The sequence below is a fragment of the Scleropages formosus genome, chromosome 20 (assembly GCF_900964775.1).
Source record: "Scleropages formosus chromosome 20, fSclFor1.1, whole genome shotgun sequence".
Taxonomy (NCBI): domain Eukaryota; kingdom Metazoa; phylum Chordata; class Actinopteri; order Osteoglossiformes; family Osteoglossidae; genus Scleropages; species Scleropages formosus.
In genome coordinates this window covers 25,496,608-25,518,353 of record NC_041825.1, presented here as the reverse complement: position 1 = coordinate 25,518,353, position 21,746 = coordinate 25,496,608, and the positions used below count along the sequence as shown (strand labels likewise).

Here is a 21,746-nt window from a genome sequence, read left to right as displayed (position 1 = left end):
TTCAATTAATGGGATGACAATCAGGTGTGAGTGGGGGAGGCCTTGCCTTATTTTAAGAGCAAAAATCTGGGGCTTCACTATTGAAGTCTGATCCTCACAACACATATTTGTGGAAGCGGGTCATGGCTTTAACAAAGGAGATTTCTGAGGACATCACATCCTGCCACTTAGGGTCCTAGATCATTACAGACTTATACAGATTCTCCCATATTTGAAGGATGCCTTCTTTCAGATGTCTATAGAAGTTAAGATTTATTCTGGACTCTTTACTGGTCACTTGAGAACATCCATGTGTTTGGTCTTGAACCATTCTGGAGTACAAGTGCTTTTGGGGTCATTGTTGTGTTAGAAAACCTGCAACCTTCAACAGAGGCCTTGGTCTTCTGACACAGTGTAAAACAGTGATCTTCAAATGCCTTGGTGTTCTTAAGACTTCATGATGCCATGCACATGTTAAAGTCAACCCAGTGCCAGAGGTAGCAAAACAACCCCAAAATATCACGATCCTCCTCTATTTTCACTGAAGGGAAGATTTTTTTCTTTGAAGGCTTCACTTTGTTTTCAGTAAAAAATGTATAAACAGTGTGTTTTACCAAAAAGCTCTAAACTGGTCTCATCTGTCCACAGGACATTTTTCCAGAAGGATTTTGGCATGTTCAGGTTTGTTTTGACAAATTGCCACTAGGCTTTCGTATGTCTCCATCTCAGAAGTGGGTTCTCCTGGGTCTCCTACCATATAATCCCCTGAGCTGTCACACTGAGCTGGCAACTGAGGGTGTGTGTTGAAACTGTTGCTCCTCCTACCTGAAGGTCAGCTTGAATCTGTGTAGCAGTTAATCAAGGTGTTTTTCCATCATTTGAGTAACCATCCACTGCAACCTTCAAGTTTTCTCCTGCAACCATATTCTTTCTTCATCAGTTTTCTCTTTATCAAAGATATTTAGAGAAGTTCACCTGTAAATAAACTGAGGGACATTTTTAATCACACTTTTATTTTCTGTGTTACTGTTACAGGGGGGTACGGTGGCGCAGTGGCGCAGTGGGTTGGACTGGATCCTGCTCTCTAGTGGGTCTGGGGTTCCAGTCCCGCTTGGGGTGCCTTGCGACGAACTGGCGTCCCGTCCTGGGTGTGTCCCCTCCCCCTCCGGCCTTACGCCCTGTGTTACCGGGTAGGCTCCAGTTCCCCGTGACCCTGTATGGGACAAGCGGGTCAGAAAGTGTGTGTGTGTGTGTGTGTGTGTGTTACTGTTACACTGCAATGTAGTGCTATTATGCCAGAGGGTGTATTCTGTCTTATGCCCTTTTTCCGGGATAGACTGCAAACACCACAACACTGCATTTCGATAAGTGGTTTTCGATAATGGATGGATGGAAGTAATACAGATTTTTTTTTTTTTAATTTATTATAGCTTTGTCTGAGATTTTTACAGAACCTAACCCGTTAAAATGTAGATAGACGTATGTATTATTCAGCTTTTATTGATTGTGATATGGTAAAAGCGACTTTGGAATGACAGATAAATCACTTTGTGAGCAGACTTCCGGTCCCAATTGCGTTTGTAAGTTGAGGGCCCAGAGTTAAGACTAGAATTTGAATGAATGAATGCAGTCCCATAGCCCTTAATAGTTTCTATTCTGAGTGGGAAGACAGGATGTAAAAATTCAGCCATTTTTGTTCTGTAATGGATGGAATTTTTACAGTGAAGAAAATGCAGTTAAAAATGATTAAACCAGAAAGTGTTAAAATTTTCAGAATTCATAACTTAAATGTTTGTAACATACAGTACCTGAACATAAAATACAGAACATGTTCACGCACACACAGTCTGAACCGTTTGTCTCATACAGGGTCGTGGGGAGCCAGAGCCTAACCCGGCAACACAGGGTGTAAGGCTGGAGGGGGAGGGGACACACCCAGGACAGGATGCCAGTCCGTCGCAAGGAACACCAAGTGGGACTCGAACCCCGGACCCACCAGAGAGCAGGACCCGGTCCAACCCACTGTGCCACCGCACCCCCCAACAACATGTTCAGTAAACATTATTTTCATTAAATTACACTGTTTCACAGCTACATTTACTGAGTGTTTGAAATTTAACTTTTAACTTTCTAGCTTTAAAGTAAATGACTTAACAACTAAGAAGTTATTTTAATTTACATTTCTCCTATTGCTACGCCAAATACTTTATTTTTCACAATCATACCCCTACAACAGGGCATCTAGTAATTAAACTTCAGCTTGTCCAGTTCAGAGTTCACACTCAGCAGGACTCTGTTATGGACTTGTTTCCCAAGAAACCAGTTATTGTGGAAGTCAAAGCATGGAATGCAGCAAGCATTTCCGATTTTTCTTCACATGGGATACAAACACTAGGCTTCAATCTGGAGCCACAGTGGTGCCCATTTTAGGGCCCCATGCCAAAATATCTAAATTACAATGGATTAACATCCATTGTACCACAGTGCAGTTGTCTTAAGTGTGACAGATCCCTCTTTATGAAAGAGGCTGCATATACAGAGTGCTTTTTGGCATACTTTTTGCTTTATGCACATGCATATTAGATAGTAAAGCGTTTCTCTGTGCTCTGCTGAACCATGATGAATCTGGTGCATTAGGCCACACTGGTTTATATATAATCAGTTCAGCTCATGCATTAAAATCTCCAGACAAATCTCGACTGGCTTTTATTGAAATGCCCATAACTGTGAGCCAAAGTGCTTGAAATGAGAACAAAATTAGCCTTATTACAGATATAGGTGATAGTTGCTACAAGGCTACAGTTTCCAAAGTTACCTTCACTGGCTTGAAGCTTCTGGTATATCATTAGGTGGCACCATGTCAAAGCAGACTGATCACTAATCGTCCTTCCCTGAAAAAACTATTTCATATCAATATTTCATTTCATCCTGCAATCGATCAGAAAAGCATTGCTAGATAAATCGTATGCAAGATAAATCGATTTTATTCATGGCAGCAGCCTTCCTTTGCCTGCTTGAAAACATCAGATCCATTTTTGGGGAGGTTGAAACCTGCATGTGGCATCAGTCTCAAGTGTCACAGGTCAGTGCTGTCTGAGACAGAAGCAAAACTGTCTATTAAACACATTCACATGTGCAGTTACATACAGTTTATCACAGTTGGGCTCTCATTTTCTTACTGAGAGACACGCTATCATCATTGCTCCCCAAATGTAAAGTGTCTTAAACACCACCATTCATCATTCTTGTGTACTTTCCCTAATTTAGAAAGACTCTAATAGTCTCGTTTTAAATCTAATTTTGAAGATAACCAACCAGTATCTCACAAATTAGTAGTGTTGCGAAAGAAATAACACATTAAACAAAGCTGTGATGATTAAAAAAAAATGAATGGTTATTGAACAGGGTGTTAATTGAAGGAGTTGTATTTGATATCAAAGCTATTTTTGCGTCGCTGTCAAGTTTGTCACATTAACGGAAGCAAAAGATTCCAGGAACATAATAGTGCTATTTTTGATGCACATTGATTACAGTCCTGTATGTCAAATTCCTGTCAAACACCATTTACTTTTTGAGAATGTGTAAAAACCCTCAAATTATCTAGTCAAATTTGTTTTAGTGGTATAGCACATTTTTGTAAGCAGATCAACAAAAAACACTTTGATATTCATTGAAATGAAAACAACAAAAGAGAACATTTCAGTTTGCCAATACACAATTTTACATTTTGGGAGAAGGAAGTGCAAGCAGAGAAGAAAACCTGGGGTAAAGGTCCAAAAACAGTGTTGTGCAAAAAAATAAATAAATTTCTCACTAAAATACAAAAACAGAACACCTAATCACACAAGTCTGCCATAGCCATATGTCTGTATCTATCTGTATACAGTTTGCTGACAGTGGGGTTCAGGTAATTACCTCAAAATGTACAGATTTGTGTGTATCAGCAGCTTACTGGTCAATCATTTAGCTCTGGCTACTCACATTTTTCAATTTTTGAGAGTATAGACATTGCAGCCTAACTATTTTTACAATCCTGCCAACTCTCACATAAGCCTTCAGAAATAAACAGTTTATCCTCATTAGGACTTTGCTGACATTTCTTCTTTTCACAGCTGCAATGTTCTTTAAAGGGATCTAATTCCAGTTATCAGCATGTTGTGGATTATGTATTACAGCACATGATTTATGAATTATCTGTTGTGTACCAAAGCTGGTTTTTACAAGTGAAAAGAATGAGAATTGCAAAATGTGATTTTACTTCATTGTGTGAAGTTAAATGTTGGGAAACACTTTAGTAATGAAGAGTATGTTTGTACTGGTAAAGTAAGAAGCGTACAGAATTCAAGTTAAATTTTTTTGTTCTTGAATACACTTTTGTGATCTTTCATCACAAATGAGCTTATAAAAAGCTTTAAACTTTGCTAAGGTCCATGTAACATCATTGATTTATCTAGATTGAATCTAAAAAACAAAAATGCACAAAAATAACACTTCAGTTAGTGTAACTCAATTTAGATCTGGGGTGTTTAAATAAAATGATCACATTTTCCTGCATTATGAAGTCCATATGATTTTATGTATTTCCCAACCAGGATCAACTTTTAAGTTTCATTTTCAGCTATATTGCCTTATAAACAACTCGGTATACAACTTCTTTACAGCGGTGAAGGATAGACAAACTGTAACTGATTTTGCGGTATGGTTAATGCAGTGTGTTTGTTCACTACTTGCCTCTTAAACCATCTCTAATGAAACAAATTTTTAAATTGATGGAAATGGCAGTGTGTTCTCTGTATGTTGCACCAGTTTGACCAGTCTGTGGGCCACAGAAAGGCTCTCTGATCACTTAAAATATCACCAGACACTCAACACAAAGCCTCTGGAGATCCCTTATTGATGTTTGTACAGTGCAATACACACATGACTCATCTGCAGAGTAGAGGCATTGCACAAGAACACTGGAAACCATATGAGCATAGCCTGTCCAGTAAAATCCCATTTGAGGATTTTCTGGGTAACATCTGAAAAAGTGAAGGCACCATGATGAATGTAGAAGGCTGGGAGACAAGGCACAAAGACAAGGGAGAAGGCGCACAGGAGGAAAACAGAGAAAATGTAGGAAATGTCCCTCAGGGCTTTCTTTGTGCAGGGTCAGGGAGAAATCTAACAAACTCAGACTTGGTGTGAAAGAGCATAGTGGCATCTTTTTCTCATCCTGCAGACTCTGCCTGTGTCTTCACAGCACTGTGGCTCAATGCTTTTTGTGATCACAGAATTAGCAAGAAGTCTTTCCTCACCAGCAGGGGTTGTGGTGGTGCAGCAGGTTTGGCCTGTGCCTGCTCTCTCGTGGGTCTGAGGTTCAAGTCCTGCTTGGGGTGCCTTGCGATGGACTGGTGTCCTGTCCTGGGTGTGTCCCTCCTCCTTCGGCCTTGTACCCTGTGTTGCTGGGTGAGGCTCCGGCTCGCCGCAACCCTGCTCAGGACAAGTGGTTTTAGTCACTGTGTGTGTGTGTGTCTTTCCTCAGTGAATATTGATGGGAATTACTGTCTTTTTTTGGAGGGCAACTTGGAACAAAACTACACAGAATGTACATTTTGGAACAGATAGGAAAAAGAGAAACTATTGGTAAAATTGTTGGGATGAGCAGCTTTGCATTGGATGGACCTCTTCAGCACCCAGAACAGCTCCAACAAAAGCTGAGATCACTGAAGATGGAGAATGGGTACATCGGTTGAGTTCTTGTGAATAAAAAATTAATTTGTATGGTTTGAATCCATAAATTTCTACAGTTCTAGTTGCATGTTATGTTAAAAAGATAAATGTCAGTACTTAAATTTTCAAGGTTATTACACAGTGTATCATCTTACTACATGGAGAGAATGCAGCATGTCCTCAATGTTATTGTAATACTGGGTGTACCTGACATGCATGAAAAGTGGATAATTTAGGCAGCAGACAGGCACATTTTTAGAATTGCTGCCTTGTAATCTGAAGGTTCCAGATTCAAAACTTATTTGCTGCACTACTCTTGATCAAGTTACATATCCTGTATAAGTGTAAATCAAGTACATTACAGTACAAACATAATAATGAAAGTTGCCTTGGGTGTCAGATAAAGAAATACTATCTTTAATAATAAATAAAACATATCTTTGCACATTCCATTACACCACCCAATCTCATTTATCATCTGAAGGAGAGGGTTTGTTATTTTTTAATTCTACCTTTGATAATACAAAAACATAAAACTGGGTTCTTAGGGCCCTTGTGTCCCTGCTTTTTAGTTTTGGGCAGAACATGTTTTTTTTTTTTTTTCTGATCAGGTGGTCTTTGAAGTGATTAAAAACAAGTAGTTGCACAAGGAGTAACACGGATAGTGACACAAGTGGAAGAACAAGCTATGGAAAGCACATGTGTGAACACGTGAGGTCTATGTAGAGGGCCAGCAGTGGCTCAAACTCTACAGTGATCATTTTGATTGGAGTGACAAAAAACCTCTGATGTGCAGAGTAGCGTTCATTCCGCATCCGTGTGTGGGGGGTAAGCAACTCTAACGCCGTTAAGTCGTCATTAAGTTACTTTACGTCTGAGTGGTAGAAACAACGTTACATTAAAGGTTTAAAGTGCGTTTAAATTGATATATAATGAGTGATTTTCTACGTTATTTGCTTAATTGTTTACTAAAGAACACGTGTTTATGTAAACAAAATGCGGATGCGATTGTTGTGACACAGCAGCTGCCGGGACATACATTAAAACCGATAGAGATAATATGTGTAAAATTTTAGGAAATTCTTCATGAACTTATCGGAGTATCGCGCGGCGCGTGGTACTGACCACGCCGCGCGAGAGGCGCTATATTTCCATCCTCGGAAGCGCGATGCTGCACGTGCTAATAACTGGCACCTGTCAGTGGGAACGGGGAAGGGAGCGGGGTTTGAAGCGGACACTGTGAGGAACGTTGAAAGCAAAACACACACACACACACCCTGCCAGGGACCGCTGCACTTGTGTGCTTGATCGTTGCGGTGCAGGAGCTGCTGTTAGGTCAGAGTCGGTATTTCGTCATTCGCGTATCTCTGTAAGAAAGTGCGGAAGGTGTGGAAGATGCGCTTTGGCTCCTTGCAAGTTGCTGTTGGAGGCGCCTAGGAGTTGGAGTCGGTAGTGCCAGTGGTGGGCAGAGAGCGAGCGTCAGTGGGAGGTGCGCGCATTACACGCCTGCAGGGGACGGTCCGCGGCTCAGGAGAGGCACGCGCGGCTCGCGAACAGCGCGCTAGCTTCCTGATGTACATTAAACTGCCTGCTGCTGCTGAGAAGATCGCAGGTTCTCCTCTTCTGCTTGATGTTTTTTCTTGTCGGTTGATTCCGGATGCGCCTTGAGGCGGGCGGGTGCCGGGAGTAGAGCGTGGGGGCGGTAGGGGGTCATATATGCGGGGTGAGGGGGCGGGGGCCGTTCGAGTCTCCTCTCCGTCTGCTGGTGGAGAACATGCTTGGCTGTGAGACACTCGAGTGGAGACCACTGTCTCCTCAGCCCCTATGATGCGCCTCTTAATCCCCGCTTGTTTCTTCCACGAATTTCTCCACGTCTGTTTTTCTCGATCGGCTCTGGAGTGCAGATGATGACCGCGAGGAAGACCATGTTGTTCTACCTATGAAACGAATTCAGGTGCAACTATATGTTTTCCTTTTCAAAATATTTTTTTTTTTTGTGGAAATAATCGCAGAGGCGTTGAAAGGGACGGCTTCAATATTATAATAAGAAAAAATAAATGACAATAATCCGCACATTTCTGTTGAGCTTCTTTTCAAAAGACCTCCTTCTGAAGAAGAAAAAACATGTTTTAATATTTTAAAGTCGCAGCGGATCTTTTACAAATAAAATCTTTAGTGTTATTTTTTTATTTTATTTTTCCTGCACCTTTTGTTTTGCGTGTGTTTTTTTTTCTACCCGCCAGAAAGACCGAGATGCCCGGCGACTAGTTTTAATGAAATTTTTTGGTAGTAAATTGTGTTCCTATCGTCGGTTTTTTGTAATAATTAAAAATATTATTTGATTTAGCCGACGAGTAGCAATCGATGGCCCTGATTTGATTTCTAAAATGAGAAGACTGGACGAACCATAATTCCGTTAACTGAAATATCGTGGATTTGCATCGTATGCATAAGAATTAATCGAAGACGGACTAAATATGATCGTGCCCTGCATCTTCCATTTTCCAACACTGAGTGTTTGAAAAAAAAAAACAATTTATTTCCATAAGCTGACAGGGGAGCCACTCGGTAGTCCTCCTCCTTGCCTTGTCGCGAGGGTGTGATGGAGCGATAGGAAAACTCCGCCAATCTGTGCGCCTAAGAGTGCCGGATCAGATGGGATGTAATGTGGTGTGGTCGCATTGAGTGCTCTCCTCCTTCTCCTCCTCCTTCTTGGGTGCTTGCTGACCACTGGCCTTCGGTGCGTGTAGAATGGCTCGGTTTGGAGACGAGGTGCCGGCCCGGTACGGGGGAGCGCCGAGCCAAAGCGGCCCCGGCCGCGGCGGTGTCGGCGGCGGCAGCAGTAGGCAGGGTGGTCCGCCCGGAGCCCAGAGGATGTACAAGCAGTCGATGGCCCAGCGAGCCCGAACCATGGCCCTGTACAACCCGATACCGGTTCGACAGAACTGCTTCACGGTCAACCGCTCCCTCTTTCTGTTCAGCGAGGACAACGTGGTGAGAAAATACGCAAAGAAGATCACCGAATGGCCATATCCTTTTCCCATCCCCGTGTCCACATTTCGGGTACCGAATAGCCCTTTCCTGCCCACTCAGGTGGAGGGCAGGTTCCAGAGGATTCCCTCTGGGGATCTACACCCTCTCTCCCCACTAATTATGATGCTTCGAGGTAATTAAAGTTTGCTCTGTCGTGTCTGCGGTCTTAATAATTGCCTTCATTGTTATGCGTTATTTTTTCAGTTTTTTTATGATGATGACCTCAAGTGATTTGGATGAAAGCTTATCTGGGTCTGATCCGTCGTGATGCCCCACGGTGGGGCATCGTGTGCGGAGGCAAAAGCACTGCCGCGCGCGAAGAGTGCCATTTAATTCCACCTCGTTCATAGTCTTTCTAATGCAACTATGCCAAAGTCAGTGTCCTAGTCCTTGTCCTCCAGAACCAACTCCACCATTTTTAAGAAATTCCCCCGCTTCGGTTATTTTACTGTTATTTTTTTTTACGTGTTGACCATAAGCAAGGGGAGTGTATTTTAAGAAACTTGTTTGGCTTTCACACCACCCTGAGCCCCTTGTGCTGTTCATCTTGTGTGTGTATGTGTGATTGTTTGTGCGTATTGACAGAAAGTTGTGAAATGCAGATGATCAGTCACACACAGGTGGTGGTGGGCTCTTTTGGGCAACAAGAAATCTCTTAGCTGCCTTGGAGGTTCAGGAGCTCAACTGTTGATGTCAGCTCTTGCATGCTGTAAGGCCTTCCTGGAGAGGGAGCAAAACAACAGAAAACAGCAGCAGATAACATCTTTATGGCACTTAGCATTGTGTGTATGTGTGTGAGGGTGGGGCTGGAGGCATAGTATGTAGGATGTGGGGTCTGAAGCTCTTGTTCAAAAAGTTTTTGGAAATCAGAGAAGTGAGAGGATCTTCTACATGTATCTGTACATTTAAAGTTTGTGGGCAACACTGTAGTATGCTATTAGTGTCAGATTGGATGTGTATATGGGTGAGTAGGGCATATCTGTGTCTTTGTGTATATTGGTTTCTCTGTCTTCATTACTAGGAGAACCCTGGTAAAGACAACAGGTTCAGAAGGTCATGCCCAGCCATGCAGTCATGCAGGTCAACGATGCAGCCCTCATGTATTCCATTGAGCTTTTCAGGTGCTGTTGTCCCTGTTTTTCCATTAAAGCATTTTCCATAGATGAGGTGGCCAAGTTGTTGATCTGGGGGTAAAGTTCAGGAACACTTTTGCCACAGAGAGTACTTTGTTACTGGAAAGAATGTGATCACCGATTCTTGGGGTATGGCTAAGCCACTCAGTAATGGCTTATTATTCACAAGTGATACATTTTTATGTTTACATTAAGGATATGATCATTAGTGAGCATTGTTCAGAAGACGGTCAGTGTGAAAATTCCTTCATTTATTTTCTTGCTTACAGGCCAGACCCTGGCATCAAACTGACCAAATAAAAATAATTTCAAAATTAGTTTAGTGTGTCCAAAAAAAACTGTTTTCTGACTGAAAATGATTTGTTGAGCTTTGCTAGGGAGGTTTAGTTTGAGGATGTACAGTTGGTACTTCTCACTTGGTAAAAGCACTCAATGGATTACTTGCTACAGAATATCGTAGAGGGAAATAGACATAATGAACAATATTAGTGATTTAGGCTGGTGTTGCAGAGTTGGTAACTAACATATACTTATAAAGCAACAATGTAGCAGATGTATATAAAAAACACATAATTAACAATAACATGACAAATGTTATTCACTGAGGGGGGTGCAGTGGCGCAGTGGGTTGGACCACAGTCCTGCTCTCCGGTGGGTCTGGGGTTCGAGTCCAGCTTGGGGTGCCTTGCGATGGGTTGGCGTCCCGTCCTGGGTGTGTCCTCTCCCCCTCCGGCCTTACGCCCTGTGTTGCCGGGTAGGCTCCAGTTCCCTGTGATCCCGAATGGGGCAAGCGGTTCTGAAACTGTGTGTGTTATTCACTGAATCTTATTTAGCCATGTTTTTGCTAGTATTCTTCATTTGGAGTTGGCTAGGAAAGTGAGGCCATATTGAAATGTTAGGTAGCCAAGGATCTCGCTGAATGAATTTGATATCAAAGTTCAGAGATTAGTTACCTTTTGGTCTTTTGACTAATTATCCATTTTTCTCTGAGGTTTATAAACATTGGCAACACTGATTACTGACCTCAGTGTCCATTGTTGACTTAGGCTCTCCTTTGTTATTGGCCATTTCTATGTTTTTAATCTGAAAGATTTGTATACATGTTAAAGTACTCCCATATCTGTAGAATTAATGATACTTAGTTTACATAAGAGTGTCTGCAGGGGAACTGGTACCTATATAAGACGGTTTATGAATGTTTCTGGGCATGTGGTTGTGACACCTTGAATGACTTCGCTCTGCAGCCATCTGTTAGTTTATCACCTCACTAGACTCAGGTTTCTTCCAAGTGGGAGGTGCTGTGCTGTGGTGTTGGCAGTGTGGTGAGTCCACATGGGTGAGATTCTATACAGTGGTGGTTTTGAACCTCACACAATACACGCAACTCCGTGATTCCAGCGTGAGGTGTCATGTTTCCTCCTCTTATTGGTAACATTGCATTGGCTCCATATGCCTTCTTAATTCCTCTTATTTCTACCCCTTGGGAACTAGACTGAAAAATTAGTGCCTTAGATAATGAACTATTGTTTTTGAATTCACTCCTGTGGTTATCTCAGGTAGCAGCACAGGACTGATGAATTGTGAATTCTAGGAGTCAAAAAATGGAGATACTGTACATTGTGTGTGCATTTTATGTGTACCCGTTGCATAGATTCTGAGTAACAACATGAAAATTAATGGTATTAATTGTCCCTCTTCTGTTATATACACAACCTTCACGATGTGTTGTGTTACACAGTAGGTTTTAAAGGAGCTGAGGATGAATGGCCAGTGAAAGACTACTTCTTATGCAGCTCTTTCTACTTTTATTGCAGTCTCATGACAGTGAGTGGTTGGTACTTGGCTGGTGAAAATGTTGATGTTACTTTGGGACTGAAAACAAGGGCTCCTCTGATCCAGATTGTGATCCGTACAGCCACATCCAGTTGTAGTCTAAGATAGGCAATTCTCTGGATTGTGAAGATGGTTTGCTGTGTCTAGAGAAAATTAACAGTGTTGTGCAAAAAAATTGGGTTTTTATAAAAAAAAAAAAATCCCAGGAGGTATTCTGGTATAAAATTGCACAAATTGTAAGTCATTTGAGAGGGGCGTGGTGGCACAACGAGTTTGGCTAGGGCCTACTCTCTGGTGGGTCTAGGATTCGAATCCTGCTTGGGGTGTTCTGTCCTGGGTGTGTCCCCTCCCCCTCCAGCCTTGCGCCCTGTGTTGCCGGGTTAGGCTCCGGCTCGCTGCGACCCCCCCCCCCGGGATAAGCAGTTTCAGACAATGTGTGTGTGTAAATCATTTGGTATCAACCACTTGCTATTCATTCAATAAATAAGCAACAGTAAATGTCCAGTGCTGTATGTATCATAAGTGGAAAAACCATTTACTTTCAGGGTGGTCATGTGTAAACATAAATCCTGGGAATTGCAAATGCCTATGAACTACATGGAGGAAGGATGAGAAGCATATTTAGTTTTTTGGTGCAACCTTCCTTGCATAGCTCCCACAGCCCTCACCTCTACCCCTCTTCTTCTGTACAGCCCTCATCTGTACCCCTCCTCTGCCCACACTTTCAGCACTTCTACCAAGTTTTTGGCTACTGAAAGCTCACTCACAGCCTGTGTTCATGATTAGAGTGCTGTTGCCTTCATACACTCACCATGTTCTGTCCTCACCTTTATGTTTTTTCTGTTCTTTTGTTCCCCACATTAGGGCCAAAATACCACAAAATTTCAGCACCTTAGCACAGTGTCTCTTTCTTACTACTACATTGCAGTACTGGCCCCTTTGTTGCTTTATAGCCCAAGTCACATACTGCAGTCAGTGGAAACTTGGTTTCGGTTACAATTTTATGAATAAGGCCTACTGAGTATGAACAGCTATTGTTGGCAGCTTGGACCATCACCTTTCATACCCAAAAGTTTGAAGAGCAGGATTGAGGACAAATGTATTCTGACTTGTATAAATGTGTCAGGGAAATAGAGCAGAGTCAGAGACAGTTGCTTGAAAGCAGTGGTATTTTTTCATGGCCCATGAGCACCCAGTGTAGGTCTCAGAAGGGACAGAGAAATGGTGGCCAACAGAAACAAACATGGCAGGGGCAGGAGCTTAAGTAGGGAGTGGCTGGTCATCCATCTGCCAATGGACTGTGGTGTATAAGACCTCCTCCTCCTACCCCAGACGCCACCATCCTCTGTCACCATCTGCTCATATGGTTATTCTCAGCCTTCCCGTTTCAGGATTGAAGCTAAACACCAGTGATGAGGCTATGCTGTGGCTCAGTGTGTGCCTATGTATTTAAGAGCAACAGTGTTTATTTTAGACAAACAGTGAAAATTGACTGTAAAACATTTTTTTCCATTGCAAATGATTACACATGTAATCATTATATTCTTCTTAATAATGTTGACAGGTTATTTTTATTGATTTTACAAAATTAGAATGATAATAATCCATACTTCTTTGCAGATCTCTTCAGTTATGGTTTGCCACCTAACAATAGCACCTGTACATGACTAATTTACAGTTCTGTGCATATCAAGATGTTGTTAGCCTTTGACCTCAACAGAACCCCTGTGTACTCAGGAATTGTTATGGGCTGCTTGTGACATCAACAGCAGAGCCCCTGAAAAAACAATTTCTGTTGTCACCGTGTGTGGCCCATGGCTGCACATTACTCTAGTAGCACCACTGACTCACACAGGTATATATCAAACATCTAGTTCCATGATAAGGCAAGACAAAAATTCAGCTGTTTTTTATCCTGTTTTCCTGACACACTAACTCTTCCATCTCTTAAGGTGTGTTCTAGAAAATTTGAGAGTAAGACCTCATATGACACTGTCAAATGCTTTTTTAAATCAGTGAAACATCCAACATAAAATCCAGATATTTTTCATCTATTTTTATGGGTGTGTGATTACTGGTGTTTTTACTGTGCAATATATATATATATGGTGTGATGTAAGTATTTCATAGTCAGCTTGTCTGACTCTCACTCCATACACTGCTCTGTTTAAGCATGGCCTTTTTCTCTAGGTCTGTGTTTTACTGGTGGATTTCAGCATTATTGCCTCCTCACTGTCGTGCCATCTGTGAGAATTTCACAGGAGTGAAAACGGCCCTCCCGACGCAGCAGGAGGTGAGGCAGTAAATACTGCCATTTTGTGGGATGAATAGACAGGCTGCCTGTGTCGTGTTTCAGCTGAATATGAATCCTATTCTCCTTCGCACCTGGTGTCCCCTCGAAATTGGAATCCCACAGCAACCGTGCACCCTCAAATCTTTGTCCACTTTGTCAAGTGCGTGTGATTATTTCTGTGTGTAATGTGTGGCCACATGTCCATGCAGTATGCTGTGTTCAGTGTTAACACAGGAGGGCAGGTGTGGATGCTTATTCTTGCTTCATTTTCGTCCAGGAAGTGGTACAGTTTTGTGAAAGGGTGCAGGACAAAAGAGGAAGAAAGAGATGGGGAGAGAGAAAGCTACAGAAAGAAAAGATGAGAGAGAGCGGGGAGAGAGAGTCGTGAGTTGCTCCAGCATTTCTTTCCTGCGTTGAGCTAGTGATCTACATTCAATCTGCAGAGTTTAAATTATTTATTGGCCTCTCTCCAGCTGGTGGGTGTCTGCTGGTACAGCCCAAATCGACTGCTCTGGGGTGGGGGGTGCACTTTGAGGCTTAGCCAGCTGTGTTGATGGGCGGGGGTCCTTCGTTCAGGGACCAAGGCCTGGACGTGTCAAGGAGAGTAATAACAATCTTTGCTAAAAAAAAACAAAATACTTCTGTACAGCTGTACAGAAACACACTGAACCACAGCACAGCCTTGTCACTGGTCATTAGCTTCAGTCTAGTTCTGAACAGCAGACACTTTTACACAGGGTAAGTGTGATAGACATGGAAAGGCAAATTCGAGGTATTCGAAGCTTGATATTACAGAGAGAGTGATTAACATAGAGGGGGGTGCGGTGGCGCAGTGGGTTGGACCACAGTCCTGCTCTCCGGTGGGTCTGGGGTTCGAGTCCCGCTTGGGGTGCCCTGCGACGGACTGGCGTCCCGTCCTGGGTGTGTCCCCCCCCCTCCGGCCTTACGCCCTGTGTTACCGGGTAGGCTCCGGTTCCCCGTGACCCCGTATGGGACATGCGGTTCTGAAAATGTGTGTGTGTGTGTGTGATTAACATAATTAGGATCTGTCTGTATGTGAAAGTCAGAGTTTTGAAACTGAGTGAACTTTAATAATACTTAATTAATACTAATTGAAGAAGTACAGTTTGAAGAGAACAGTGTTTTGCTTATTACATTACTTGCACTCTTTTATACATCTCAATTTCTTATTGACAGGAAAAATCGCTTTCATCATAACTATTGTTGGTTTTACCCTCCTTCACAAGAAAACAGCAGTGAAATGCTAATTAAAGCAACCCTGCTTCATGCTTGCACTGTGCATGTCTGCCGTGAGCCCTTCTTATGCTGGGGATGAACCTGGAGACGGTGTGGAGGAGTACATCCCAGCCGCATCTGCAATCCATACAGGTCGTTATTAAAAAACACTGGAGTGTTCCGTCAAAGCAGCTATTTCCAAAAAATATGCAGAATATACATGTGTTTTTGAATGATGCATTAGCTTGCTTTGGTTAGATAACTACATTCAGTTCATTTTCAAGAGTAGCATACCTCAGTTTTCTAAGCATAAAAAATGTGGTTGTAGTGCACTTTAGTATTGATAAAAAGAATTTTAAGAATTCTTTCCATATGGTGACAGAAGTCCCATGTTCTTGTGTGATTTAGCATTGCTGACAGCTTGAGGTAGCCCTGTTCTGTCTCCCTCCAGCCTGCGCCCTGCCACCTCCGTGTGGCTTCCACTCTTCTTTTGCCTGTCTCCCCTTGATCTGTTTTGTGTATATCCCTATTCTGTTACCCGGCTGATGAAATTGGGAGTCTTGTCTTTCAGCTTTAAGTCCTGCCTCCCCCATCCCACCCGTCTTCCCCATATCGTAATACTATTCCCATCACTCTCCAGTCTTTAGTGCTGCTCTCCGTGCATCACTCCTCCACCTAGCATCTCCCCCTCTACTTCTATAACACAGCATCCCCCGCCTGCTCCACTTTCCTCCCACACCCTCATCTTTCTGTTTCTTCTCCTCCCTCCCTCCCTTATTTTTCACTGTCACATCCTCCCCACTCGCTGTTTCTATATGCTTTACTCTTCTCACTATATCATTCTTCTCTCCCACCCTTTATATTGCTTTATAACTCTCTCTCATTCCTTTGCCCTTTTCCTCTCTCCTCTCTCTCCTTTAGTGAGGATGTAAGAGTGGCCATTTCAGAGAGAGCTTCCCATTAATATCGCGCTCTCTCTCTCTCTCTCTGTCCCTCTTCTTTTTGGCTGTGCTCCCCCCAGTTTGTCAGCCCAGCATTGCTTCCTCTGGGCCTGTTTTCCGTTTTCATCTGACTTGCTTCATATGAACAGTCCTGGCCTGTTTGCTTTCACTCAGACAGTCCTGACAGCACAGGAAGGACTGAATTTTGTCTGTGTGAAGGTGGAAGTGGATGTGGAGTCTGGAGTTCGGGGCGGGGGAGGGAGGGATGACTTCGCACCCCTGTGGGGATGAAGTATGTTATGTCCTGTTTGGGTTTCATTAAAATGCTTTGTGCATTCACTGGATTTGGTAATATGTTCTGTAATAACTTGGTTTACTAGTGTCTCTCTGTAGATCATGTCCACTATTACTAGAATCTGTATTTCAGTCTGTATTATATAAAAGCAGGTCTTGAAAAACAGCGGTTAAGTTGTTTTTTTCCTGTATCCATTTAAATTTGTGTAAATAAGGTTTAGCTTTTTGATTGTTATAGCAAGATCCAGTTTTTTCCCAGAATCTCTCGTGTTGCTCCCAATAGCTGCTGGTGAACAGCACTGTCATGAGGCTCTGTCTGGATGTTTTTTATGTATAAGCCTCTTCTCAACAGGTTTTGCTGTGTCCTTTTCTTTGCACATAATCTGCAGCTGAGCAGGGAAACTGCTTTTCTCAGAAGCAGCAGCAATACACCACTGGGCTGACCGTGTCACAATCTGTGTGACGAATTGCATTTATTGGGTTAGTGCAGGGATTCGAAACCTGTGTGAGTGTTTGTGAAAGGGGAGGAGGGATTGTGATTTTTACAGTCTCTGTTTGAGCTACATTTTAACTGTAAATCTAAGGGTTAAGCAAAACTGAAGCGTGTTACTACATTAAACATTCAGCTTAATGGCGTACATCCATCCATCATCAACAACCACTTGTCCCAAGTGGGGTTGCGGCAAGCCAGAGTCTTACCTGGCAACACAGGGCGCAAGGCCGAAGGGGGAGGGGTCACACCCAGAACGGGACGCCAGTAGAATGGCATACAGTGAAATTTGAAAAAAATGTATAAACAGTGTTGTCCAAATGTGAAAAAGAATGAAGATCACAATGTAATGGATTGCTACAGTGAAGGAAGAGTAGCAAAAAAGCATTTCCTAATATTCACATTTCCTGTGTTACGGGTAGCGAGCTATGCCTTTGCACTTTTATATCCAAGGGACACTCAACACTTCTCTACTTATAGTCAAGAGACTATTTGTGAGAATTTTCACTTATCAGATCTGTGAAAAGTGACCGCATATCCCAGAAACTAATTTTTGTTTGAGGCATTTGGTTAATATTTGCAGTTTAAACAGGAAATCAGCTGACATGTTCCCAGCTCTACTGCCACAGTACTGCAACAAGACATTTCTAGGTTACTTTGCTTTCAGTCTTTTGTCTCATATAGGTATTTCCCATGTGTGCTCACACTTTTACCAGGTACTGTACATTCTTCTGATCACTCACACATTAGGGAACTAAGCAATTAAACATGTTTACTGGCTTCTATCCCAGAATATGAAACTTTTATAGAGAATCATGGCTATGTAACAATATACACACACACATTTTCTGAACTGCTTGTCCCATACTGGGTCGCGGGGAGCCAGAGCCTAACCTGGCAACTCAGGGTGTAAGGCTGGAGGGGGAGGGGACACACCCAGGACGGGACACCAGTCCGTCGCAAGGCACCCCAAGCGGGACTCGAACCCCAGACCCACTGGAGAGCAGGACCCGGTCCAACCCACTGCCCCACCGCGCCCCCCGTAACAATATAATTAATCAAAAATATTGTTGGTCAAATGGCACAGCCAAGATTGAATGAAAAGACAGCATACAGGCTTCTAAATTAATTATCTCATGAATGAGAGGCTGTATGAAGAAGCTTTAGTGTGTAGAGAATCCCAGGTTCAGAAACCAGTGAAAGGACAACAAGTTGTTCATTTTCTAGTAGTCCTGCTCAGTCCTGGGACTTCAGGAAACTGGATGTCTGTTTATGTGCATTTGCATCATGTAGAAACCGTGATTCTACGTGTTTATTACGTGTGCAACTCTTTGTGGTTTTTTGCAGTATATTGCAGCAGTATTAGTTTTACTACAGTGTGTTTGTGGCTGTGAGTGTGATGTGATGGTGTCTGGGTGTGTGGAAGAATGTCAATCTCTTGCCACAAAAAAATCTCAAAACGGATGTTCAGTCCACAGAAAGAGCATCTGCTCTCAGGCTCATGTGTACATATTTCAAAGGGGAGGAAAAAAAAACTTGATTTGATGTGACCCGAGATGCAAAAATAAAGGGTCAGCCTGTCATTCAGCCTGTTGGGAGATCATCTGTCCTCCTTGTCAGTCAGAATGAGAGCTAGTTGCTTAAGGGGACCATGTCAACCAGGATGTTCAGATGGTGTGCTGATCCTAAAACAGTGTTTGCTAAAGGTCCTTAATCGTTAGCTGTGTGTGAGGTCTGTCTGCCAATCAGGGTTATGACAGAGCTTATTCATGGTCAAATTAGATTTAGGGACAGTGAGCTCAGTCACAAGTGACAGTCTGGGAACTGCTCTGGCTAGCTACTTTATAGACAGTGAGTGTGTGGGCAGGGTGGAATTTTCCCTGACTGGTGTATCTTCATGGACATGAGGGTCAGAGGATTTTGTTTTGCCTTCTCACACTTTCTTCTACAATTATGCTTTATTCAGTAACCAGAAGACCTGTATTGGGGCCGTTCATGAGTGTGCTGCATAGAGTGTGTGTAGAGTCTTCTGAGAGAGTGGAGACTGAGTACCAAGCAGCTCTGACAAAGGTTGTCCAACACCCTTTTTACCTACCGCCACTGGGGGTAATAGATGTGAATATAGGTAACAACCTAATTTTCACTTCCAGCACACACACACACACACACACACACACACACACACATTTTCTGAACCGCTTGTCCCATACGGGGTCACGGGGAGCCAGAGCCTAACTTGGTAACACAGGGCATAAGACTGGAGGGGGAAGGAATACACCCAGGACAGGATGCCAGTCTGTCGCAAGGCACCAAAAGCAGGACTCAAACCCCAGACCCACCGAAGAGCAGGACCCAGTCCAACCCACTGCGCTACTGTGCACCCCCCCCCCCCCCCAAGGGCTTGAGTGCCAGTCATACATAAAATTAATTAAACCTGAAAAATGTGCCATAAAAAGCGCCAAGTGGCAAATTAAAGGTGTACTTTGGGGCAACTGAGCAAAATGGAAATCGTATTGACAGTGATGTGACTGACACTGAGAAAGTGGAGTAACCCTTCCACAGACAAAAATATTCTTCAAAATGGTGGCACAGGACAACGATCCAGTCTCTCCATTTGGAAATTATTTCCTTTAGATGAACTACAAAGATTACAAACTACTGGTTTATATGTTTAATATTGAAATACTTATTTTAATATGTTTGTTTTGACTCAGTGTCTGCCTGTGCACACTGTGCCCTAGGTATCACATACTGTCCCCACTGCCTTAAGACCCTGAGTCTTGGTATGAAGAATGACATCCGTCACTCTTAGAAATCCTGTTCCTTTTGTTCCAAGGTGAATATTACTGATGATGCAGTAAGGTGTGCTCGGTAAAGGGGCATGCAGAACAAGTATATGGCATAGTGGTCAGGGAGGTAACACCATTGGACCGTGCATTGTGATGTTTGTTTGAGTCTGGCTATTGTTTAAAGACATTTTCCAGGTAAAGAGAAAGATATAAATTGCTCTTTGTGTGTGTGTGTGTGTGTGTGTGTGTGTGTGTGTGTGTTACATTATTTGACACTTTTCTCCAAAACAACTTAGACTGTTAAGCTGCTTACACTGCTTTACCCATTTTACAATTCAGGATAAGTACCTTATTGAAGTGTACTTTAGTAGGCAATGGGATTCAAACCTAGGACCCTTAAGTCCAAAGACAGCAATGCTATTCACTGTGCCTTGCTGTATAAATGGGTAAATGATTGAAGGAAGTTTACTGTAGTTTCTTGAACTTTACATCACCTTTGATGAAGGTGTCAACTAAATATAAGTTAATTATTGTACGTATCATTGGAGAAAAGCATCTGCGAAATTAATAAATGTAAATTTCTGAAGAAAACTATGCTGTATAGCACATTAATGAAACAGACAAGATTAAATTTATCAAAACTCTTAAAAAGCATAGCCTGCGTCTGAGCAAGTATACATAATTTTTTGAAAGGTTACAACAGAAGTGCCCCCAAGGACTGAAGTTTGCAGGTTGCTGACCTCAGTTCATATCCGCTACCCTTTCTCAGGCTTTAAGCCATTTGTGTCAGCCCTTAGCACTAGGTTTGCTAAATGGGTCTGTGACTGACATGGAACTGAAGTTGAATCTTTTTTATTCCAAATTAAATTCAGGAAAATGAAAAAGCAAAAGCATACTGACTCAGTAATTAAGTGTCATGGCAACAGAAGTAAATTCTTAACCGAGAAACAATTTTTTTTTCTCATTCAAATGTCAAATAAATTTTATATATGTTCCTTTTCACTTGAGATAGCAAGGTAATTATGGTTAATTTCGAGGGCATATTTTTGTGCTAAACAGTTTATCCATGGATCATGGACATCACAGGATGTCCAAGACCTGGCAGCAAGATCAGCTCACTTTGCTCCTTCTACTTAAAGATCAGCTTCATGCTTATAGTGGAGGCTTTTATTAATAAATATCGTAAAATTATTTTTTTTTAAATTCTGTCAGTTCAAACAGTTGGATGTTTTCATCAATGTTGAGCAATTTGCAGTCTGTCACAGAAATTGAAACCCAAGTGGGAATGCAAACTTTTTAGACATCCTGTTTAGGAGTCTGGGTCTTTGACCATTATGCCATCTGCAGAGGGAAGAAAGGTCCCATCTGGACCTGGCTACTATCGAAACAAGACGGCACTCTCAGATTATCATTACTTCTGAGAGAATTGGTGTTCCCAGCCACAACACAGTGACAAATATTTTTATGGTTAGTAGCCTAGTACTGGACTAAACTCTTAAATAAATGTGAGGTGAAGTCAGTGGCCTACCCTACACAGTGGGGAGGATTCAGGCAGGGGATGGTGGTTGAGCAAGTGAATGGGGCCGGAGGAGAAGCCAGGCCATTGATTATTTATTGCTGAGCTGCCATGGAGTGCGACAGGGCGTCAGGAGAGACAAATGGCCCTAGGAGCGTCCTATGGGATTTGGGACCATTCGATGCGGATTTCCATTTCCATGGCTAGGTAGCCGATTAGGGAGTTCACAGGGTTTCCATTAATTAAGTAAAATGGTCTATGTTGTATGTGATGTCAGCAGAGGGTCACCCCAGCAAGGCACTGTAAAGAGAGTGAGCTCATAGGACAGAGACTAGGCAAATTGTGCAGCAATCAGTCAGCACTAGTATTGTACCAGCTGGTAGAGTAGTAGTTACAGCTGCTGCCTTTGGACCCAAAGTTCCTATGTGTGATCCCCACCTCCAGCTGTAGTACCCTTGAGCAAAGCACGTATCCTAAAATTTCTCCACTAACATTAC

At 42.7% G+C, this 21,746-nt stretch overlaps 1 protein-coding gene across 16 annotated transcripts in view; it reads left to right on the top strand.

Moving 5' to 3' along the window:
- The first annotated feature begins 6,493 nt into the window (after positions 1-6,493).
- Positions 6,494-21,746, top strand: part of LOC108927499 (voltage-dependent P/Q-type calcium channel subunit alpha-1A-like) — a 120,138-nt gene continuing 104,885 nt past the window's right edge. For 9 of the 16 annotated variants that reach the window (XM_018740841.2, XM_018740840.2, XM_018740837.2 and 6 more), the window contains exon 1: positions 7,167-8,720. In XM_018740841.2, coding sequence (XP_018596357.1) covers positions 8,443-8,720 — 278 coding nt within the window. In that variant the 5' untranslated portion in view covers positions 7,167-8,442. Of the gene's footprint in view, positions 6,520-7,157; positions 8,721-21,746 lie in introns of those variants that run through there. The other 7 variants (XM_018740847.2, XM_029246546.1, XM_018740836.2 and 4 more) reach the window with 6 other exon arrangements.